This window comes from Battus philenor, unplaced genomic scaffold, assembly GCF_028537555.1.
Source record: "Battus philenor isolate CCGP_79_NKW_IND1 unplaced genomic scaffold, ilBatPhil1.0.hap1 SCAF_11, whole genome shotgun sequence".
Classification (NCBI taxonomy): Eukaryota; Metazoa; Arthropoda; class Insecta; order Lepidoptera; family Papilionidae; genus Battus; species Battus philenor.
In genome coordinates this window covers 3412015-3437580 of record NW_027181673.1, presented here as the reverse complement: position 1 = coordinate 3437580, position 25566 = coordinate 3412015, and the positions used below count along the sequence as shown (strand labels likewise).

At 33.4% G+C, this 25566-nt stretch overlaps 1 protein-coding gene across 2 annotated transcripts in view; it reads right to left on the bottom strand.

Moving 5' to 3' along the window:
• The window catches only part of LOC137931503 (uncharacterized), a 35334-nt gene extending 14205 nt beyond the window's left edge, over positions 1-21129 (bottom strand). The window contains exons 1-19 of one of the 2 annotated variants that reach the window (XM_068774914.1): positions 21042-21129; positions 20381-20635; positions 18785-19033; positions 18436-18681; positions 17163-17390; positions 15457-15699; positions 13805-14032; positions 12762-12935; positions 12037-12380; positions 11826-11960; positions 10594-10746; positions 9686-9778; positions 7836-7850; positions 6791-6850; positions 4547-4759; positions 4114-4264; positions 2257-2425; positions 1579-1650; positions 962-1057 (exon numbers count right to left, since the gene is read on the bottom strand). In XM_068774914.1, coding sequence (XP_068631015.1) covers positions 962-1057; positions 1579-1650; positions 2257-2425; positions 4114-4264; positions 4547-4759; positions 6791-6850; positions 7836-7850; positions 9686-9778; positions 10594-10746; positions 11826-11960; positions 12037-12380; positions 12762-12935; positions 13805-14032; positions 15457-15699; positions 17163-17390; positions 18436-18681; positions 18785-19033; positions 20381-20635; positions 21042-21064 — 3147 coding nt within the window. In that variant the 5' untranslated portion in view covers positions 21065-21129. The remainder of the gene's footprint in view (positions 1-961; positions 1058-1578; positions 1651-2256; positions 2426-4113; positions 4265-4546; positions 4760-6790; positions 6851-7835; positions 7851-9685; positions 9779-10593; positions 10747-11825; positions 11961-12036; positions 12381-12761; positions 12936-13804; positions 14033-15456; positions 15700-17162; positions 17391-18435; positions 18682-18784; positions 19034-20380; positions 20636-21041) is intronic. The other variant, XM_068774924.1, reaches the window with a different exon arrangement.
• Between the last annotated feature and the right edge of the window lie 4437 nt (positions 21130-25566).

The window sequence follows — 25566 nt, the reverse complement described above, 5'->3', positions numbered from 1 at the left end:
TATGTGTGTGTGTGTGTGTATTTTTTTTGCACGACTACTGCTGAATAACGGAAGTAGCTATGTATTAGTCCCTTTCTTAGTTAGGATGGAATTCCGCAAAGTAACGCTTGAATCTGTTAGATATTAAATGATATACATATATCATTCACAATACGTAATTGCTTTATCAATCAAATTCGGCTTGACGTTGATTTATGGGACACAATGTACAGTAGGCTTTTTTCAGCCGACAGAGTTCCACTGCAAGGCAAGGATCTACCCAAATGACCGATTTTGGGTGTTTGATAAATAAAAAAGCCTTTATTTAAAGTAGACATAGCTTACAAATGTTCATGAAACGTAATATAAATAAATTTAAACTACCGCCGCGTTCGGAAGACATATGTCTTCCTAACGTCGAAAATTATTAGTAAGAAATTGATTTACTCATATCAAAAAGCCAAAAATATTATATTAGTTTTTGTCACAAGATGTATTAGATATTGTGAGCATATGGAAGCGAGTATGCCTCTAAGTATATACAAAAGTATGCAATGAGATGTACTATTTTTACGAATGGTGCCTACGTGTCGATAGATGCGACGTGGGCAACCCCCCTCCCCCACCCCCACTAGGTGAACCGACATAGTTGCTAGAATTAAGCAGCCTGACACTCCACCGTAGTGATTTTTGGGGAAACGCTATGCCTTGCAATGGGCATATATAGATTAAAAATAATAACTCTACTATGTGTGTCCCATAAATTAACGTCAAGTCGAATTCAGACGATAGCTTTCCTCCCCCGTTCTTTCATACTATATGTGTAATGTTTATTTAACAGATATATCACTTTGAGTCAGTATATGTTTTATTTCGCAGTTAGCTGTTATAACTTATTGAATATAAAAATTACCCCCTTTAAACCTTTTACACTTAAAATCACCCTGTATAGTTTACTCAACAATACTATTTAATACCTTACCTCTATAAAGCACGGAATAAAACTTTTTCCTGCTAAGTTCTCAAGCAAAGTGTCTAATACGTCTTCTTTAGTCCATGTGCTTGGATAGCCTTTTACCTTAAAAAATAGAATATACACATTGTACATAAAGTATAATTCAGAATGATGTATATTTCGACTGATTTTACTGTTGATGTTAATGCTAGTAGGGGAGCTTTTGAAGCTTCATCGAAATTGAGTTAGCAGAATTGAAGGATATGAACTCCGTATGCCAGTTGAAAGATGATCGCATAAGGTTAGCGGATTATATACGGATCCTATCTCGGATCGATGTCGCTGTGCACGGAGGCTGTAGCGGCAGGAGGCCATCGCCGGAAGTCAAACGGATTATGACAATTGTAGTGATTATGTTGTATCGTACGCGTGTTTGTGTGCGATATCTTATGAGTGGAGTGATAGTTGTTGAGGTGAAACCTGTGCTTGCATTTTCCTGACTGAGGGTGTGGTGTGTACCCTTAGTAAACTAGTCCCGGGTAGATATATATCCGACCGACTTGCGAGGCTTTTCGGATTTATAGCTTGAGAGTACGTTCGATGAATTGGGCATTGTAATATAGATATATTTAGAAAAAACATACCGCGACTTGTACAAAAATATTATTATTTTCGTATATCTCTTCCATTTGTTCTTGCTCCATCATCATTGCACTCTGAAATCAATCACGTCCATCAAGATTCTAGCGTATAATTTTTATAACTCCCGGCATATGATTTGGCACATAAGACACCAGAAACTTTCATAGTGCTTCTATAGCTAGAAACTCGTTACTTCTTATGTACCAAATCAGATACCGAATACTCAAAGACTTTCGAGGGGGCGGAACTTCGACTGGGAGAAGAAGTGGGGAAGGAACTTCAGAGTAAGCACGTACCCGTCTATCATACTTATCAAAATTTTATAGCTATTTATACATTGGATAATGAACCAGATCCTAAATGAGCGCATAAAAAGCGGTTGCAAAAATCAGCCCGTTAAGATAAAAAGTCAAATTTTAGCGGTCTACTTTAAATAAAATATTTGTTAATATTTTAGTTTTATCGCCACTTAGTAATGCTTTAAATGTGTGCATAAATAAATAAATAAAAAAAATTCACCCCCACAAAAATAGTCCAAAAATCACGTTAACCTTATTACGTGCAGCCATCATCTCAGTTCTGCGATTTATACAATCGTATGTGGTTTATTAGGTATATTATTGATATAATATACGAATAAAAATAAAACAAAGAAGTAATTTCACGAGAAAACGACAAACCTTTGAAACTCTTGCGCTGACTTCCCTCTTAACTATGATCCTGTTTTTCCACGGCCAATGTGGAAGGTATCTCTTTACGATCTCATCAGAGCTTGTAACGATGTCTTCACGTTCGTGGAAAGGTATGCACTCTGGAATTTGTGGCTCTTGTGTTTCTCCAACAACTTCCCTGAAATATGAAGTGTAATGTGGAGCATAAATAGTATATATGAAATACGTCAGGTACCAGAAAAGGATACTATTTAAAAAAAACACTTCTCTGAAGCGAATGACGCGATGTTTACACAAGGCAATTGTACATATATATATATATATATATACACAAAAATGTGTGGCATATTTGCCTTCAATTAACCATAAAATCAATGGTTACAAAGATATATTATGAAATCGAATTCAAATTCTGATTACTACAAAGTGAAATTAATATTGTTTACTATCTATCACTACAGAGTTTCTACTGCTAGAAATTATTGAACTGTTGAATTCCAATAGAAAAGATAATTTTATCTAACATGCTTAGAATAAGACGAATAATATCATAAAAGGGTTTCGACAGTCGTGCAACGTATCATCATCATCAAATCCACTCAGTTTATTTTGTGCGATGTTTGCCAAAGAGTATCTAATAGATTCAGGCGTTACTTTGCGGAAGTCCATCCTAAGTAAGAAAAGACTAATATATAGCTACTTCCGCCATGTAGCAATAGTCGTGCAATGAATTGCACCGCCCGCCAGCCCGCTGATAAATGAGTATGCGGCAAACAATGCGAAACTCACAACTACCACAGTTAATTCACTCAACACGTGTTTCACCCCTCCACAAGGCATGCTTAGGAGTAATGTTACACCAATTAGTGCCAGTTCAGAGCGGTGACAGACTGAGCTCACTCGGTGTTTGGCATGCGCATACGGATTTATCAGCGGGCATGCAGGCGGTGCACTTTATTGCACGACTACTGCTACATAACGAAAGTAGCTATATATAAGTCCTTATCTTACTTTGCCAAAGAGCTCCAAAGTGTTCTTGAAAGGAAGTCTGATGTCAAAAAAATATGGATTTTCATCAAATTCAAAGGGAATCCACTTCGCACAAGGCAAGCCATCGGTTGGGGCCATTTGTTGTGCGATTTCTGTACCTTTTATTGACACACAATTATTTAACATATATTTTAATTAAACTCGTTGCAAATCATTTTACATAAAAAAAATTAAAATTAAAATTTAACTGTCCATATTTTTATAATTATATATTGATGTCATTATATCAGCCGATATACGTCCACTGCAGAGCATAGGCCTTTCTCAAAGATCGCCATGATTTGCCGTAATTAATTATATTGTCGATGCACCTAGTGCAGGGCTTCTTAAACTATGGGTCGCGACCCCAAATGGGGTCGCGTAGCAAAATTCTGGGGTCGAGAGATTTTAATGAAAAATATTTATATATACCATTTTATAATATCACTAGACGGGCGGAATACAGGGAACTTGCAGCGTCTAGACACGCGCATTTCTTAAAGGTTTTAAACTAATATAAATACAATTTTATAATTTTTTGTACAATTTTTAATTTTAGATTTTTGTATGTATCTAAACGAATTCTAAAACTATATATTTTCATATGTATATGTGTATTGATATCTAATAAATAAATCATCAAAAAATATTAATTTATTTTTCTTTTATATTTGTATGGGGTCGTCAAGAAACTCGCAATCATGAATGGGGTCGTGAATGCCAAAAGTTTAAGAAGCCCTGACCTAGTGGGTAAAGCCTTACCGACTTTACCGCCTCATGGTAGTCGGGAACTTTCTTGCTGTCATTTGTAGGATGTATTAAAATCAAGGCATGTACCTGACATTGTGCTCTTTGCCCAAACTAACATTGATAGTCAACTTTGGTTTTTTAGTCTGTGTGAGAGGTCCAAGACGTTTGAACGCGCTCAAACGCTTCTGTCCCGGCTCAAACATATCAGGCGATGATGAAACGGCGCGAACTTTTGCGTCTGTGAAGAAATTATATAGTTTTTATGTCCCTAGAGAACAAAATTATATTTAAAACAAGCATATTGTAGCAAGAACATCGATGGTGGTTCTGATATACTATAACGAGGTCTACCACGGTACATGCTCGCCAAGAAGAAACCTATTCGCTCTTGTCTGGAAGTTTCCAAAGCTATAGTTGGTTGGAAGCAATTAGGCCGATAAGTTGTTCCAATCTTTGGCTTTTTGCACTATAAAAGTATTAGCGAAACGCTTAGAACGGATGGAAGGGAGTTTAATTTTACCTTCTTTGGTAGAGTCTTCACGGTTCTCATTAAATATTTCCGACGGAGAGTATGGTTGTGTGATAGCTGGCCCAGGTATGTCTGTGTTCACGTAAGTTGGTGCGTTCGTAAAATTTTCCGTATATACGTTATGCGGAGGCTGTTGTACATACGTTGGCTGCATCTGATCATATGGCCCCGGGTACACCGGCATTGGATTCGTTGAAACGTATGCTAAAAACGCTGGAAGAGAAAATTAAAAAAAAATACAAAAGTTATTCATCAGGCTATTCTTAATGTACAAGCGTAAACAATATTACAATTCAATTTATAATAAAATTTATATTGATAACACAAGGTATATACAGGATGATTAGTTATAAATGTAAAAGCTTTAAAGGAGTGAACGTATAACTCATTTATCAGCAAAAAGGTTTTACACCTATTCACGATTAAAATCAGTAAAGTTAATTTTCTAAAAATCTACCAGAATGCCACAGATCAATACCATCTGTTAGCGCAAAGGCAAGGACAGATAATAAATAATAATTTATTTTAACCCTTTCCTTACGGCATTACGTTCCGCTAAAGTGAAATACTGTGTGTGAAATACCGAGCAGCGCGTCGCAAAGTGCACATTGAATGGCGGCAGGCTGATGTTCGAATTTTCTCATTTATGTGTTACATATTTAAATATTTAATGGAATCAGGCGTTTTATTGCGGAAGTCCATCGTAAGTAAGAAAAGGTCTAATATTTAGCCACTTTCGCACATGCAGTTTTAGTCGCGCAACAAAGTGCACCGCCCGCCAGCCCGCTGATAAATGTGTATGCAGCAAACAATGCGTATTACATCACTGCCACCGTCAAGTCACTCAACACGTGTTTCACCCCTCCACGGGGCATCAGGAGTTATGTTACACCGATTGGTGCCAAACACAGAGAGACTCTGTGTAGTTGTTGTTTGCAGTTTGCCGCATACGCATGTATCAGCGGGCTGACGGGCGGTGCACTTCGTTGCACGACTACTACTGCATGTGCGGAAGTGGCTAAATATTGGTCCTTCTTCTTCTTCTTCTCTTACATATTTAAAAATTTCACTGGTATATCAATTAACAACGGAAATTAGTATAATTATTAGTAATTTATTTGCCTGTGATAAATCTTAAAACAGGGATTTACACATAAGCTCACATTAAAATTTTTTCGTTTATATTTAAATTCCAGTCTTTTGGCATTTACACTGCAAACAACGCACTTTCTACTTCCATTTATTCCTATTGATTTATAAATTGAAAGTGAAACTTTTGGTCAACCTTAGTAGATTATTACTGCAGAGATACTTTTTATATTTTAAATTTTAGTTTCCAAATACATACTATACTTGCGAAGAATTGTTTTGTGTAAAGTCGCATTCAATAACATTGTACTTTCTTAGAGCAGGGGTTCTTAAACTATGGGTCGCGACCCCAAATGGGGTCGGGTAGCAAAATTCTGGGGTCGAGAGATTTTAATGTCGAATATTTATATATACCATTTTATAACATCATTAGAGTTGGCGGAATACAGTGGACTGGAGCATCTAGACACGCGCATTTGTTGAAGGTTTTAAAGTAATATAAATACAATTTTATAATTTTTGGTGCAATTTTAAATTTTAGATTTTTGTATGTTTCAAAACGAATTCTAAAACTATATAGTTTTATATGTATATGTATATTGTTACCTAATAAATAAATCATTAAAACTATTAATTTACTTTTATTTTATATTTGTATGGGGTCGTCAAGAAACTCGCAATCATAAATGGGGTCGTGAATGACAAAAGTTTAAGAAGCCCTGTCTTAGAGGAATCAATTTAATAACAATGCAATATAAGGAACGGCAAATGGATGCCACCAAAACCGGCACTGGTGCACACGGCGTGTCCGGTGGATGACGTCTAACTCTGGGTCTGGTAACGAAAGGGTTATAATTTTGAAAAGGCCTTTTCTTACTGTATTATCATTACGTTATTTATTATTTATGAAACCATTGATGTTTTGAAAAGCCTTACCATGCAATAATTGACAGCAAACATGCTAAACATTCACTTTATTAAAGCACTTACATATAATAATCATCCTATATAGTTTCTTGTAACCATGAATTTTATCAAACAAACTACGAATTGTTATTTGCTAATAAAATTCTAAGCGCATCAAATTAACTCATGTAAGTGGCAGTAAAAATAATTAAGTGATAGAATTTTACATCAATATCTTACCTTCCCGAGGTTGGATGGATGAAAATGTTTTTTGGTTTAGCAGAAACGACTTTGGCACACCTAGGAAACAGTTGGAGTGGAGAGACATGAAGCCTTAAAATATATAAACATTCAATTCTTATTTAGACAGCTATTTTGAAATAACGAGGTTTATCAACAAGAAAAAAAAAAACAATTTTCTTCTTTTACTTTTCAGACAATAGAAGCGCTTCCAAAGACTGGCGCAACCTCAACTATGTCGTTGACCTAGTGGAGGTTCTACCCACGCTGTGACAACCTCATACCAGGCCTAAATGGCTCATGACCATGTGGGCCTGGGATAGATAGGCCTAACCCATTTCCTCCCACGGGTGTCGTACAACACTCAGCGATCGGTAAGATTTTTTGTTCTAGCACAGAGTTTCCTAACCTTTTTTAAACCATGCACCCTCTTAAAATTTTTATAGCCCCTATGTATAATTTTCATATTAAAGCGAGAGAGTTAAACTCGAGTTTATTTTCAAATTGCACTTCTAAACAATCAAATTACTCCCCCTGTGGACCGAGGGTCCACATTTATATATACTTTAGGTTATGTTTTATAAATATTTACGTAACATGTATTTTATTATTGCCGCTTTGGCACATAGTTTTTTATTTAGAGCGATTTTTTAAACTTGTCGAACATAACGCTAAATTTACTTTGAAATCAATTAAGAAAAATGTATATACCGTGTAAAAAAGAATTGATTGTATATTTAAAGCCTTAAGTATAAAAACTAAATAAAAAAATAAAAATTAAAAAACATTGAACAGTTTTAAATGTAATTACAACAACATCAAAACGTAGTAACTACGACAAACGTATTAAAAGTAAAACATGCAAAAGGTTTATAAAGAACAAACAGTATTGCCAGAACTAACTACTGTAAGATTTATGAGTAAATTAGGAAATTAGACTAAGAATATTTGCAGTTCAGAAACGTATTCCAAATTCAAATAAACAAATCAATACAGATATGATAAAACAATTTACAAAAGAAGTTAATAATTTGAACATACATACCACTTGGTAATCGAGCTGAAACAAAAATAAAACTATTTGAGAAACCAGTTTATAAATGAAACTGCAATAATTATTAATTAAATATTCATCATCATTTCAACTGCAAAAACTCCACAGCTGGACATAAGCCTCTCACATCAATTTTCAATAAGTACGCTTGTATTTAATGGAATCAGGCGTTATGTCATATGTATATCAGGTGTTATCTTGCGGAAGTGCATCCTAAGTAAGAAAAGGACCCATATATAGTCACTTCCGCACATGCAGTGCTTCACCCATCCACGGGGCATCCTTAGGAGCTATGTCACACCGATTAGTGCCAAACACAGTGCTCTCTGTGTTTGGCATTAAAGTGAAGCACGTGTTGAGTTGTTTAACGGTGGCAGTTGTGTAATTCGCATTGCTTGCCGCATACGTATTTATCAGCTGGCTGGCGGGCGGTGCACTTTGTTGCACGACTACCACTGCATGTGCGGAAGTGGCTAAATATTGGTCCATTTCTTACTTAAGTACTCTTGTGATGACCTTGTGAGACCTGCCTACTTCTACGTCAACTTATTTCTCGTTTACTTCGTGGCCACGACCGTCTTAGAGCTAGCCAACATAATGTATGTGACTTTAATTCAGTTTTGAATGCTTTTCCTCTACAGATCTCAAATAGGACCATCAGAAGTGATCATCCTCTGTCCATATTGTAGTTGTGGGTGCGCTTGCCGAGGCATGGTCTCCTATCTAGTTCTGCGCTATATGGCCTGCCAATTGCCACTTCACTTGCCAATCCGCTGGTCTACATAGCTCAGTTTTCTTCACATCCAGATCTCCTCATTCTCGATTCGATCTTGTTTAAAAATCATTCATGACATGCTATTGAAGCTTGAAGTGAGAGACAACCTTTCAGTATCGTAAATCATAACTGGTTACATCTTGGTCATATACCATCACCTTAATGCACAGAGGGATATCGTTCGAGAAATTTCGTACTTATAATAACGTATATATTATTATACTATAATAGCTGATCCCGTAAACGTTGTTTTGGCATGTATGTTATTTCTAGGAAACATTAAAAAATAAATAAAAAATAAGGGTTAGTCGTAGAGGGATGAAAATTTAGGGTTGTATGTATTTTTGTATGCTGTATCATAAAATAACAAAAAAATTGTTTAATAAAAAAAATAGGGGTGGACCACCCTTAACATTTAGGGGGATGAAAAATAGACGTCGTCCGATTCTCCACCTTGGCCGATATGCACGCTAAGATTCACGAAAATCGATCGAGCCATTTCGGAGGAGTTCAATCACTCACACCGTGACACGAGAATTTTATATACTAGATAAATAAAATCATTAGATGTTAATATTACATAATTATATAAATATAGATGTCTTGATTTTTGCTGTTCGGTCATGAAGATGTCATTATGTGTATAAGTGAATATTTTATTTTAGAATTAAATTCGGAAAGATGATAATTGACGACCTTTTTGCCATTGTTTACGTTTAGGGCTTTGTCATTAAATCCGTTAAAATGCTTAAAAATTGGCAGCCATTTTGAGTTTTATCACTACTAGCAAACCTTTTTAATTTTCGTCTACATGTATTAAAATTGTTATATTTTAGTTTGGACATCAATATAATTATTTCTTGGTATAAGTACTGAAAATACCAATGATCACTTCAATTATAGGGGAACCTTTGCTGTGAATGGTATCCCCCACTACCCAGCGTATTTTGAAGACCTTAACAAGATCGTTTGTTCACCTACACTCCCTCTCAGTTTCAGAACCTCAAGGCCGCTACAGAGCCTGTCAACTGCCACTGCTAATTTTACACAAGTTCAAATTACTTACATGCACTATTTAGACCCTGATAATGTATATTCGGATAATTCTGTAGCGATTCGGGAGGCCCTTGTACAACCGGAGTTTGAAATGTGTTGTTAACTAAAAAAAAAAAAACAAAAAAATTTGCTTAGGAATATTTTGAACTCTTTGCCCGTAGCAATAAGACACTCGGAAACCATACCATCACGTAAAAATCGATTTGTATTACCTTTAAAATGAACATTTATAGTTTTTCGATTATTCATCCTGTGATCTTTGGGGAAGGCCTGTGATTTGCAGTGAGCGTCTTTTGGCTGATATGATGATAATAAATACCATTGGTTGCGAGAAGTCACTGGAGGCAGGAGACGTAAGACCAGTCATGCTGGTGATCCCTATCTTTGGGAAGAACAGGGTCGTTTGTTGCCTTAATAATTTTTTTCACTGTCCTTTTCATTGTCTACTATCATTCTTCACATAATCTATCGTTCCATTCTTTTATTCCACAATTCATTCTATCTTTCTCTTTCGATCTAATTCTCATTCATACATCGCCTTCTTATTTCTCTATTTTACACTTTTGTTTACATTATTTCGCATTATTATTACAGTTTTATGCTTACTCTATTACACTGTTTGGCTTGTTTATTTTTGTAACATGTTTAACTATTACTTTACAAAAACTGATAAACGATTCCCTACTTTTGGAATCTTCTAACATAGAGGCGATGTTTTCTTTATTAATTTTTATGCCCAACCGGCATTCGGAGTCGACCTGGAGTCCTCCGAATGCGGGACAGTGGACTACCAGGTGGACCACGGTCTGGTCCACGCCCGGTTCACAGACGCACGAGCGGTCCTCCTTTAGATTAAACCGTTGAAGGTACTCGAAGAACCACCCGTGTCTATTAGCTAACATGATGATTATACATTACCTGGAAAATAGTTGGGATTTTCCGTATTGTAAATATTAGGATAAGTCTGTTGTGGCATCTGGAACGTTCGAGCTGGAGCATGTGTTAGAGTAGGACCAGTTGGATTCTGCATTAGGATAGGATGTACTGGATTCTGTATTTGCGCAGGATAATCTGTAACGAAATATATTTTGTAATTATTTTACATTATAAATTCATAATAGAACCTCGCGGTAGTCCATCCTAACTAAGAAAGGAACTAATATATAGCTACTTCCGCTATGCAGCAGTAGTCGAGCAATGAAGTGCACCGCCCGCTGATAAAAGAGTGACTCGGTGTTTGGCACTGGTCGGTCTAACATTTCCTGAGGATGCCCCGCGGAGGGGTGAAACACGTGTAGAGTTATAGGTGATAGTTGTGTTTCGCATTGTTAACCGCATGCGCATTTATCAGCGGCCTGGCGTGCGGTGCACTTCATTGCACGACTACTGCTGCATAGCAGAAGTAGCTATATATCAGTTCTTTTATGGATGATAAATTTTCTTTTATTTTGGATAAAAAAACTGTTACTTCTATATTATGACATACACTTTTTTCGGGGAATCCCATTTTGAAGGATGTAAACTAACAGACCTTATGTCAACAATTGTTTAGAGATATGTAGCTACACCTAATGTAATAAAACATAAGTTAATGTAACTTGGCTAATTATGATTTAATGATAATTATGTTTAGCTTATTTATATTATATTTTAAGTGCATGTACCATTTTGTTTAGACCGGACCATCTCAGATGCTCAAATGGCATTTGCAGAACCCGCGCGGTAGGGCACAGAAAGCATCTAAGATCTTTTTTAAAATACCGAAGTTAAATGGCTCCAAGGAGGAACATCTATTTATCTATTTCATTTGATTGAGAGGCCGAGGTATCAGTTCGGAGCTCTCTATGGAGTTACTAGGCTCCTCGGTTTGGATTGTCACACGTCTGTTGGTTTGTTGGTATTGCTTGTGTAATATTTTTGAAATCGCCTAACGAAATTCCAAAATTGTAATTAATATAAAGCATCATTCACAGTGACCACGTACATACACAAGAGGAGTAGTATTTGAAATAACATTAGAATTAGATTAAAGTCATTGGGTAAAGTCTAGATAAGTTGTTTGATCCATGCGAGAGTGGTCATCGCATCGATCTTTGGTTGGAGGCCTGTCTTGCATGGCGTCTATAAAATGAAGCTATTCACTCACATACCTGTATTATTCATCACTTGCATTGGTTGTACATTATTATCAAAGCATTTATTTTTCGTTTTATTCTTCGCCGTCATATTTGAAAGAACAGGTATTTTTGCTGCTTTTTGTTCGGCTACATTCGATTCAATTGAATCTAAAATTAAAATAAAATAATTGTTAAAACTCTTTTTATACTAAATTAAAAGTGAAAGAATATATTTTAATGTTACCTAAATTATCTCGTTTGTCGGGTTTATCGGCTTCAGGTTCAGGTGTGCTAACTTTGACTTCCTGTTTAATAGTTCTTTGTAAATTAATTTTTATACTCTGTTGTGTACTCTTTGAATCTATTTGAGGTACATCTTCGCTCTCAATTTTTATCGGTTCTTGTTGAATATTTTCGACAATATTTTGTTCATTATTATCCGGAATATTCTTTTCAATTTTCACAGATGGTTTGTTTAGTGTTGTATTTGTTTCATTTGATTTTTCATTCTGATTAACATTTTGCTCCTCCCTATTTTTTTGTTCCTTCTGCACTTGTTTGTTTACAAAGGGCATCTTTAATTGGTTTCTGTAATACGAAAGAATGATATGAAGTTAAAATAACATAATATACACACACTATAAGTGCACCTCATACTAGCTGGAGTTACACAGTTATTTGGCATGGATATGTCGCGATAAACTTTCCATAAGACTTTAAGAAGCTAAAAGAGGTTTTACAAGCTAAGCCGCCTTCTTCTTTTCTCTATAACCTAAGTATAAGAATCTCTGGTATAATTCGTGTAATAAGATGGAAGGATAATATTTCGAAAATCATACATGAATGAGGCAATTAACTATATATCAGGGGTCGCCAACCTGCGGCTCTTTGAGCGATTGTTTTTGGCTCGGATTGATTGTAGAATTATTTCAACTTAGGCTATGATGAATGTGGTAAAAAAATACTTACGTCGAATCTTGTTGGCTTTCAATAATAAATTCAGCAGTCTTTTGTTTAGCACCTAAATTTGAATTTAGAGTACAGTCGCTTGCATCAACATCTACCCAGAAAGGAATGTTTTTCTGTTTGTATTGCCACCCCTGTTTAAACTCAGTTTTATTTTTTTTTAAAAACTTATTCCCACTGTAAGTTCAAAACAAAAATAACAAATATATATATATAAATATTTGAAAATTTAATTCGGCGTTGAATATTTAGAATAATATTTGAAAGGGTAAAAAGGTTTAATACCTTTGTTGTTCGTTTAATCTATTTGTAATAAACACAAACTTAGCGAGTATATATATAATTAAATTCACACGACTACATTTTTAGCAAGTTTTTATTTCTAACAATACATTCACCTTTGTTATCAACAACCTTTTGTCATCTAGTATACAAAGTTTCAGTGCCGGAGCGGTAAAAATCAATCGGTTTTTCTGTAAAATATGTAGGATGTGACAGAAACTTTATTACATTCCGGTCCGCCTATATATACGCCTATATGTAAGTATGATAAAACATTTTAGCGCTTTGGCTAACTTATTTTTGGTTTATTTAAGTATTTAACGTTTTATTCCATGGTTAACTTCATTCTCTTGTAAATGTAATTCATAGTTTAAATGTGAACAAAATTCATATGGAAGCTAAATCAAATACAATACACACTAAATATAATGATTTTTTTATAGAGAAACACTATAGTAGCGCACGCATTAGAAAATGCATTGAACTACGCGACACATTTCATCATTACCACGTTTTCCATGATTACCCTACATATAAAAAAATCTTTTGCAAGAGTACCCCCTCATTTAACCAAGTAATTTTAATTATTGTTAACACTTGAAAACTAAAATGTAAAATTTGACTATGGTTTCTGATAAAGTATGTATGTATGTAATAATAAGTAAATATAAATTAAAAAGGCGAGCATGTCCAGAACATCATATAGGTAAGGGAAGTAAGTGAAACTACCATAAAAGTGCACAAAGAAATTATAAGATACTTACAATGAAGTTTCTTGGCTCTGAATATTAGTTTCAACTATTGCCGGACCCGGAGAATTATTAGTAACTTTGTTGATATACTGTTGGTTTCTTTGGACTTGTGATTTTGATGCAATGGGTTTTGATTTGACCACTGAATTTGTAATACTGCTATTTGATGCAATATTTCTCTGTTTATATTTCAAATCCTGTTTGAATTTATTTTTCTTTTTACTATAGACCGGTTTCACTCTGGAGTACGAACAAAAATGCACAAATTACAAAATATAAATGTGGTAAAAATGACTTCTTCCAAGTGTTATTAAATTAAGCGTAATTACATACATATATATATATATTTACATTACACATTATGGCCTTTGGAAAGAGACAATCAGCGTACTACCATTTCACTATCTGTGCTCTCAGAGGTCAGGTCTTATTACAATGTCTCATTTCCACAATAGATATAACGGTGTTTATTATGTACAGTTGCAATTCTTAAATAATTAAATACGTAGATATAATGTGAAGTTGTTTTTTTATTTTTATTTTACCCCAACCTAAATCCACCACTTGCACTTTCACTCACACAGAAAAATTTGTTTTTATTTTTATATACAAAGAGCTCCTAATAGATACCGGACTGTTTGTATTTCGTGTGACAGAGATAACGCTCTACCAAGCCGAAATTAGCCGATTGTCTCCTTCCGAAGGTCGATTGTGCAATATTTATTGCCGAGTACTGTACGCATAGGACACTGCTACTCATCTTTTTTAAACTTGTTTTGAGCAGTGGCATAAGATTGCATCTCGAGAATCGAACACGCGTCCTATGATTCTAAGTCTCAGTCCTTACCGCTGAGCTACCAACACTCAACTAGGAGTATGTGATTTTCACCTCTGTACTGACTCATAATAACATCATTGGAAACATAAGGTTTAAAGATTTGCTTTTGCCCAGTTATCTGTAAGGAGCATTGATAATATACATTAAGAGTATGTATATTATCAAACTCTTATAGTTATCAAAAATGACTAAAAAAAGTTTTGTGGCATTTCAAAAATTACCAACAATTGATTTTATTTCAAGTTACACTTAGAAAAGCAAGTGCGGGCCACGAAGCGGGCGTTGTAGTTCCTTACAGAGTAATTATGGATAAAGTTAAGTGTTTTTAAAAATAATGATCAGGAATCGTTGCGATTTCAAAGCAAAGGTTCAAGAGCTGTTGCTCGACAAGCTATCGGAGTCATCATGATAGCTGGATTTTATTATTTATTATATTAATGTGAGTAGTATTGATAGATATTCAAATTTATATGTATATACATGTATACACATGTATATATATAGCAACAGTATGTAGCAGCCATTGGTATATTTATATAAGCTGTTTTGAGCGATTCTGTACTATTTCGATTTGATTTTTTTTTATGATATTAACTATTTTCACCGACCCTTATTAATTTATCTCTACACCGCCCAAACGGTTATCTTGCAGAGAATGCTTTTGGCATTAAATTCGCCGCTATACAAAAAAGTTTTTAAGTAAATAGATAGATTTGTTATTAAATAAAAAATTGATCATGTGCGTAGTATTCCAAAATTATAGAGCAAAGTGAAAGTACCTTATATATCATAGATATATTGTTTTCAAAAATTATATGATACTTACATCGAAGTTTGATGGCACTGAATATTAGTTTTAGCGGATGGCAGACCTGAACAATTATTAGTTAGATCTTTAGTCGGTTCTTGGTTTCCTTGGACTTGTGATGATGCTGCAGTGGGTTTTGATTCAAGAACTGTATTTGGAACACTGCTATTTGCAGCAACGTTTGCATTAAATGGAAAATTTGTCGGATTATATTGTAAGCCCTGTTTATTATCACTATTTTCGTCAAAATCCTGTTTGACACTGTAAGTTTAAAACAGGAATAAACAAATCAGAAACTGGGTGAGTCAGGTTAGTTTTTTTTCTTTGGTTAACAAAATGCATCGAGTCATCATTATATCTAGGAAAACATATGACCTAGAGAAATTCCTTTCGCAATCGGTTTAGGAGCATTGCATATTTTTAAATGTAATTTGTAAAGTATAAAATATAAAAAGAGATAAAACTAAAATTTCACACACAAGGCAATACGTTTTACGCAAAGCGAGTAAAAGGCAACTAGTAAGTATACAGGGTGTAACGCGACCGATGGATTAAACATGATAAGGGCGGGGAACCTTTTTAGCAATTTTAATTGATACAGCTGATATTTCTAAATGTCTAATTTTTTGGAAAATATTCAATTCCTTCAGAGAACATAATGATGCAATATAACTGTTAGGCCTATGTTCGTGACTTTTTGCTTAACTGTCTAAATACCAGGCCTTCTGTATCATGTAACGTTAATATATTTTTTTAACAAAGTTGAATTTTAACATCAATTTAGGGCTGTATACAAAAACATCACATGACAAATTTTCCTCAAACCTACCTGAAAAACTACTAGGATTCATTTTAAATAATCCATTATAATTTAATTTCGCTACCAATACTACAAAATGTTAAAAAAAAATATATAATAAGTGAAAAAGCAGTGAAATTTTAAAATTTTATAATGTGGATTGTTTATGTAAGTACTTCGATAAAATACATGGCAACACTTTCAAATATTCAACAAGATGGCGACGAATGAAGACGATTTAGGGCAGTCTGGAGAGCTAGTAAAGGTCCTGAATCTGAAGCTCTAAAAGCCAGAATGGCTAACATCGTTTTGCTACAGTCGAATGTAGCCTGGTAGATGATGAGAGTGCTCTACTTCTACGTTTCAGAGAATGTTGAATGTGAAAGGCCCGCATTACCTTTTGTAGGTGTAATTTTATAAATTCCATTCCTTTATGTTTTTTATTGGAGGAATTTCGTATAATCCATTCTTAGCCAACCTCTGCTCGGTAAAAAGAACATTCCCATCAAATTAAAAGTTTCTACGCTGTGATTTATTTTCGCCACTTGTAAAACCTCTTTCGTCTATTGACAGAAATCTTTCAACATCGGGTAATGACTTTTCAGCATTTGTATGTTTTTTTTACAATATTGTCATATATATATTTTTCCTTACTTCAATTTATACGCTAATACTTGGCCTTTTTATTTATTTAGTTACTAGTTCTACTAGTTTTTTTATTTATCCTTTAATCTAATTACCATGAGATTGATTTCAACCTACCAGTCGTGTTAAGCCTTGTATAAAACTTAAAGTTCTTGAAAAGTAAATAAGGTAATATTTAATTAAAAAGAAATATCAATTTGGGCTTAAATGAAAGAGCCTTAAATATATTAAACCTATATTTTACGATATGTATTAAAATTGTAAGATACGAGATACTTACATTGAAGTTTCTTGGCTCTGAATATTACTTTCACCTAACGGCAGACCCGGAGAATTATTATTTATTTTTTTAATCGACTCTTGATTTTGTTGTACTTGTGATTTTGCGGCAATTGGTTTTGATACTGCCACTGAATTTACAATATTGCTATTTGATACAATATTTTTCTGTTTATATTGTGGACCCTGTTTAATTTTCTTTTTCTTTTTATTAAAGCCCGGTTTAACACTGCAAGTTTAAAATGAATATATACAAAATTCATCATCGTCATTTCACACCTTTTACTCCCACTTTATGGCAGGAGACCAATGTCCGACATTGGTCTTCTCCCATAACTTTCCAATAAGACTGCTTGGCAGCATTTGTTGTTTTTCGGATGTTAACAAGTTTATCTGTTCACTTTGTCAGTGGGAGTCCTATCCTACGTTTAAAACGAACCTGGAAGCTTGAGTTACTATCTATTTCACAAAGCTTTGTGGTTTGCCCACTCCCTCTATGCAATCTGCTGTGCTATATCGGTTATTTTCATTAGTTGGACAACTTTATTCAACTACTTTATACACAATTCAATGTCTTAGAGAAATTTCGAGCTTATCCCTGTCTATAGCTCCTTAACTGTGACCTTGCCAATTGTCCAAATTGAGACAACATACATGTATATATATATATATATATATATGTGTGTATATATGTCATTTTAATTCAATGTTATATTCAAATGTATGTAAATTAATGTTTTATTTCATGGTTGATAAATACCTTATTCCAAATGTAATTCAGTTTAAACATGTTGTGTTTTAAAAAGTAAAGATAATAATAATCAGATAATAAGTTAACTAAAAGATATATTTGAAAATATCTAAAATATCATAAACGCAGAAAAATAAATGCGTTTTATACAGGCGATGGTTTATAGGTGTAAAAGATTTATAGCGGTTAATGTATACATCACATGACCGCAAAAAGATTTTACATATAATTTATCTATTATACCTATATGAAGTAATTGGAATGCAACTGGCCAGCACTAAAAAATCTGCAGGGACTTATAGTAAAGGATGATTAATTTTAATAAGTAAGAATTCGAAATTTAAAAAACTTTTTCTTACTACATTATCATAGTATTTTTTATTATTTTTGAAACCTTTGATTTTTGGATAGAGACCATTAATTAATTGTTAAAGAGCTGTACATTTACACGATTAACACATATAACCTATCATCCTATATAAGGAAATAAGCATATAATATACAAAAATTATATGATACTCACATTGAAGTTTGCTGGCTTTGTATATTAGGTTTAGCGACTGGCAAACACGGAGAATTATTACTTCGTTGTTTGATTGGTTCCTGGTTTTGTTGGACTTGTAATGTTGCTGCGATGGGTTTTGATTCAACAACTGAATTTGATATACTGTTATTTGTTGCAATGTCTGCTCCAGAAGGAATATTTTTTAATTGCAATCCCTGTATAAAATTACTTTTCTTTTTACCAAAGCCAGACTTTACACTGGGACTATAACAAAAATTTACATATAAAAAATGTCAGTTTAATTTAAGGCAGAATATTTTTAATAGTATTTTTAATTTAGTTTCAATCATATACATAAGATACTTACATAGAAGTGTGTTGTCTATGAATTTTCAATTCATCTAATAGCAAAGCCGGAGAATGTTCCACAGTTTTTTCTACAAGCGATCCATGATTCTGTTTGACTTGAGATACTGTAACCTGTTTTGTTGTGACTTGTGTAGCATTCAGATCTGAATTGGGATTACCTACTATATTTGCCCAGAAAGGATTAATAGTTGGTTTATACTCCAAACTCCCAGCCTTCTTATTCTTTTTTTTATTGCGCTTTTTTCCACTGAAAAGTTTAAAACATTTGAATGTTCAAATACTATATCATGGGAAAAAAAAAATACCTAAAGACCTTACAATTACTTTTTCAACTTGGTCAATGAAATAATTAGAAATAATGGAGGTATAACAGTGAAATCTCCTTATAACCTGAAGGACTAAAGGGTGGTAAGAGAGGACATTAACTCACTTCTAGAGCTTGAATTTTGTAAGAAAGTTCCGATTTTTTTTGTAAGCACTAACACATTGCAAAAATGTTTTCCTAAACTTGTTAAGTAGTTTAATAGCACCATGTCTCGTCTTTTCTCGTCTCAGTGGTCTGATTTCTGCTACTAAGCAGTACTGCACTCATTTTGCATTGCGGTTCGTCTTAATCAAGCCAACCTCAAAAAATCCCAGCAGACCCTTGACCACCATATCCGGCCTTTTTCTTAAAATACAATGGACCAAACATATGCAGAGAATATGCATGGAATTTTCGGAATTTACATTTAACTTTTTCTTACAAGCTATATCATTCAAGCTCTAGCTGGTGGGTATTTCGAATTTAATTTTTTATATAAATTGACAAACAAATAGCATCATTGGATGGTAAGTAAAAAATTGGAGCTTGGGATGAGGATAGCTTTTAGCTTAATTAATATTATTCACTTGACAATAATATTAAAACTAAATACACAAAAACATAAAATTAGGATTTAATGTATATATTAAAATTATCATTATGATGTAATAAAAATAAATGAACTATATGCATCTAAGGCCTCATTCCTCCAGTTTTTTTAAATATTTTAAAATTTCGTAAACTTCTTGATTGATTGATTTATCTTCACTACTGTAAATCACACCCTGGAAAGCCTAGGTCAAGGATTCAACAAGTTGTCTCCTCAGGTCTTCTCAAACTGCCCTTCAACACCCACACTGAGTCCTCAATTCGGATTGGTGATCACCCTTTGGAACTGTTTCCTATTACAATCATCTTATCTAGACTCTCTAGTTGCCTTTTAGCTATGTCCAAATTAGTTAGGAATTTGCTTGTAGAAGATGGTGGAGAGCAAGCCTTTCTATGGAGTTGATCGATAATAGTTCTCCTAGATGAATAAAGGATTAAGAATATCAGAGTTCTTATCAGTGTTGTTTTTTAGTGATGGAGACAATTCTATTTTGCCACAATTTTGTCAATTGAATGGTAATATTCATTACATTATTTGCCATTTGAGTTTGTTTTTAAACCCATATCTGTTTAAGGTCAATGTACTAGTCGACAATGTAATTATTAATTGTTCTTTTAAAGCAAACTTATTTACTATAAACTATTTTAAATTTAAAAGATATGAAATTGTAAGATACTTACATTAAAGTCTGAGAGCCTTGAACATTAGTGTCATCTAACGGTAGAGCTGGAGTATGAACATTAGTTTGGTTTAAGAATGGTTCTTCATTTTGTTGGACTATAGATGTTGCAATGTTTTTATTTACATTTTGTGTGGCATCTACATTTGAATTTGAAAAACTGCTACTTGCAATATCTGCCCAGAAATGATTATTTGTGGGTATATAATCTGTCACCTCTTCAAACTTTTGTTTCTTTTTTTTAACACCACTCACACTGTAAGATTAAAATAAAAATAAAACGATTACAAGATAGTTAACACTGATTCAGGTTTAAATGTTTTCTTTTATAGTTACTTATTCATATTTATACAAAAAAATTATAACAATAGTAGTAGGGACATAAATAAAGAAATAAAGATATTATTATTTTAGGAGCGGTTTCTAAAACAGACTATAATCCATTAAGCATTTAACAAAAAGAGAAAATAATAAAAATTAAAAAAATAAATAAAAGAAGCTGTAAAATAATACATAATTTTTATAACGAAATTGTTCAGTCGATTTTTAAAATTACATTGTTTTTTTTTAAATAGGTATCCAATTTGTTATTATAAATTTTTGGAAGGTTTTACAATTACTCAGATCATAAGGCTAGGATGAACCAAAAAATAAAAACATACTTCTTTTTAAAAGGAAAATTCATTTTATAGAAATAATGTATAGAAACTTAAAATTACTTTGTTTTATAATGCAATATTTATAATCCAGTTTTGGTTATTTACGGATTGACATTGACATACCCATTGTTATTGTTGACGGCTCTGGAGTTACCTGAAAGAAATATTAAAAGGTTTAATTATCATGTCAAGAAAAAATAGCAAAAAAACAAGCGAAAAGTCTTAAAAATAAATTACACATTTATAAAATGGCATGAACTTATGACAATCGTGTAAAATATAATTTATATACACGTAAAATATAGTTGATCACGCATGATTCTTAAAGTTTTAGTAAATTACGAAAAATTTTACCGGTGTATAATTGCACATTATGGTTTTAGTGTACCTAGTGAGACGTAATAGTCCTTATGCAAATTGATTTGCATAAAATATCATGAACACTTTCTAATCTACAGATTCAACTTAATCTCTTAATCTTTTGTATATGGTATTGTTTCGTCAAATATTTTTTTCCTTGTTTCCTAAATTTGATTAATTTACAGTGTCAAAGAACGATCATTTCTTTCTTTATCCGTCAAATTTGCTTGTTTTATATACACATAATTCAACAGTTGCTTTGTTCACGAAAGTTGATCGGCAAATAAGGGATTGATCAGGTTTTAAGTCAAAGTTTAAGTTGTGAAAAATGTCCCGAAACAGTTCTTATAGGTGTTTTACTTTTCACACACGAGTTTCTTAATGCTGATAATTAATTCCAAATTTTAAATTAGAAAGTGTATAAATTGGAATATGCAAACTTTTTAATGAATTATTTTCATATCTCGCCAGTGTTTCATGCATAAAACCTTTTTTTCGCAATACTTTTTAAGAAATGTATTTTGGTAAATAATATTTATTTAAAAAAAATCCTCGTTCAGTGAAATTTATGACACATAATATCCTAGCAGCGAGAGGTTTTAATGAAACTTGAGACAGTTGGGTGAAGTAAACCCCACGGCTATACGAAATGCTCTGGTGGAATTCTTACATTGAAAAAATTATACAGTTATTTATACACCTGCAGGTATATAGGATTGCCACGTTCACGCGGTGTTGTGACGACATTTGTAATTGTAGTGCGATTTAGACCTTACTCCAAGACTGTCTGTCGACGAGACTTTATTTATCTCCTTACTTCAAGAATATAGTTCGTAGGACTAACAAGAATAACTTGTGAAGATTCAATTGTGGCAGCTACAATCATAAGTAATATCTTATTTATACACAGGTACAATAAAGCTGACAATTGTTGATAGTTTTTAAAATTAATTTTTACGTTTGTAAAATACATTTACTTCGAGCTGCAGTTAGTAACTGTAACTGATTGTAGTAAAAAAAAAAAAACAAAAAAACTGGTTGTAGTAGACAAAGTCAGAAAAAGATAAATCAACAATGGTTGTGAAGCATATTTCATTAAAAAATATTCAAAGTATATAGGTAGGTTTAGGTTATATCTCACCTTTGTATAGATTTTTTTATTTCAACATTCCGAAGTAGAATATTTGTTTTTTGTTCTGCAAAAATTACTTTATTAAGCAGAATTGATAATACGCTGGCAATACCAATATATCGAATATATCGAACCAAATATATTTTAAATGATTTTATATTTTAGTCTCAAAATATTTTTTTGGTTAAAAACACTGTGAATGAAATTTATTTAGAATATTTTTTACTTTGATCATTGCTAGTATAAATAAACAAATTGAAAAATATTATTAATGTAAATATTTAATGCACTGTGCAGTCTTCAAAAAATACTTCAGGAGAATAGAGAGTACGCATATATAATACAGTTACGCAACATAACATAGACTATTCTTTTCTTAGTTTTAAATCTTAATTTTAAAATATATTGTTAAATAAACCTTATTACGGCATTCAAGATTTTTAATTAATCGAAATGTGTGAACTTGTGTTGACAGATTTGCATGGTTAATATTCTAATTTATACACTAAAAATTATTAAATTTATTGAGGATTAATTTGCTGAGGTACTGATCGGTTCTTAGATCAGAATTCTGAACCAGTGGTAGCTTACTATGTTAAAATAATAGACGATTCAAAAGTGTAAATGCCTTGAATAGAGATATTTTGAATTTAAATAAGTTTTAAGCACTCTACGATATTTTATAAATATAACTAGAGTTTGGGTATTCTGTATATGATATATTAGATAATTATTAAGTTGTATTTGAGTTTTTTGCTTTCAGAGAAAATTAAAATGCAGATTCACTTTTATTTTAAATTATATATTGTATTGATAGCAGCCATGAAGATAATAATATTAGTATTCATAGTAATTTTTATTAAGTTATACGCATTAGCACCCGGCCCTGATACATTGTCTGCGATCAGAGGATTCCCACAGAACACTCGCCACACCACTCACAACAGTGCAAGCGCGAATCACTCAGCATTACCACCAACCACTGCACCTGCAACACTTTACATAGGTCGTCGCGTTCTGCACAATAGAATAAAATATCACCCACCATGCCACAACACCCATTTTTAGTGAGCGGCCGCCCGCTCCTTAACCACGAACAGCGTGGGCGGACCGTGGTTGGATCTGGATCCCTCTTTGGCTCGTCTCTGGTACACGCTGCCGCCCTAACTCGCAAGCATACTCCAGCAACACACTCCGTCAAAGCTCTACCGCGAAGAGCCCTAACAACGTGCGAGCGTCCCCGTGCAACTGGTACGCATCCTACCAGCTTCAATTTTTAATTTTTAAATCCAGTTCACAAACCCTTTCGCTCCGTGAACTCAGCTCAGATGAAGATGAAAAAACCTGAGGGCTAACAGCATTAACATCATCAGAGAAAAAAGCAAAAAAAAAACATTGTGTGCGACCACATCACTGAAGGCATTCGAATACAAATCGACGTTCGAATTTCAATTTGAACGCGCGAGAATGATTTAACATAAAAGTATTCTGTTAGTATTTCTGTAGTCCCTTGTAATAAGAGGCGTATACGCTAGAAGGTGCTAATATATAATTTTAATAAATTTAATATTGTAATATTTTTAATGAAAGCTTTTAAATTTAGTACATCGGAAGGTAAAACGGTAAAAAATTTTTAAAATCTAAAAGTATCTCAATGACGAAAATGTTAAATCCTAACATGTCTTCAGATTCTCTAATCGTCTTCAGATCTACCAAAAATAAAATCGCTAGGCACACACATACAGTAGGTATCACAATATCAGGATTATACCTAGTCTAGCTATAAGTTCTGTTACAAAGAATATATTCAATAATTTCTAAAGAAATGATTTTGTTTTAAAGTTTTATGTGATCATGTCGAGTGAAAAAGATATGTTAATGTACTAAACTAGTTATTAAAAGTGTCCCCCTTAGTTTTAATGTATGATGAATTTACGAACGGTTTCCATTTGAAACTTGGTCACTGCTGCCTCCGAAGATTTCAAGTAGGCAATGTCCTCTAGCACAGACCACAATTTATAGTCCAAACGGTTTAAGTCCGGATTAGCCGAAGGCCAATCATCAGCCTGTATGAAGTCTGGGACATTTTGCTTAAGCCAAATTTGTAGTAGTGCGCTTATGATCCGGGACTGAATCCTGTTGGAATGTCCACACTTCGTTTTTGAATAAGGTGTTGTTGAGAGGTTTAACTACGGCTTCTAACGGTGTCTTGATACATTTTGACTAAAGTTTTCACTGCTTTTTCGTAAAAATGGAGTTTTGTAATCCCTTTGGTAGGAACACCCCACCAAACCATGACGTATGGTGGATGATGGTCTCGCTGAACTTTGGTCACTACCTCGGAACCTTCTCTAGAGCTGTCTACATACACTCGACCATTTAGTTTGTTGTAGTGCTCCTCGATTGTAAAAATTTTTTCATCGGTAAAGAGAATTTTTCTGTGTTTTTCGTCCGCGTATCGAAGTATCAGCTGTTTTATCTTTAGACTCTCTTTCGTTTTAGTGTTTGATTTAAGGTATGTTCTGTGTTTCTCCGGTAAGTTTCTAAATCTAAGTCTTGTTTGATAATCCGAGAAAGTTTCCTCGGTGGGATTCTTATTTCTCTGGAAAGGATTTTCTGCTTCCTTATGGGATATCTGCGAATTCTGGCTTTGATTTCATTAACGGTCTGGTTTGTTCGAAAAGATCGCGGTCGGCCGAATCTCTCACGGTCATCAACAGATGTGGTTTCAGTGAACCTTTGGATGGTACTATACATAAACATTCGGCTAATCTCTAGTTTTTTCAATGTATCCAAAATGTCGGATGGCTCCTTACCTACTTTGCACAATGCAATTACTGTTATCCTATTCTTCTTTAGTGCTTCACTCCATTTTTAAAACAATTTGTAAACAAAAAATACAATAATGGTTGGTAGAAGTCTATTTTTTAATCGTAAAAGCTAATCTTCTAAATTCAAATTGATGTTTTTTTTTAAATGAATGTAAACCGCCTTGAACAGAATTTATGGCTAGAGTCGTTATAAAAAATAAACGAA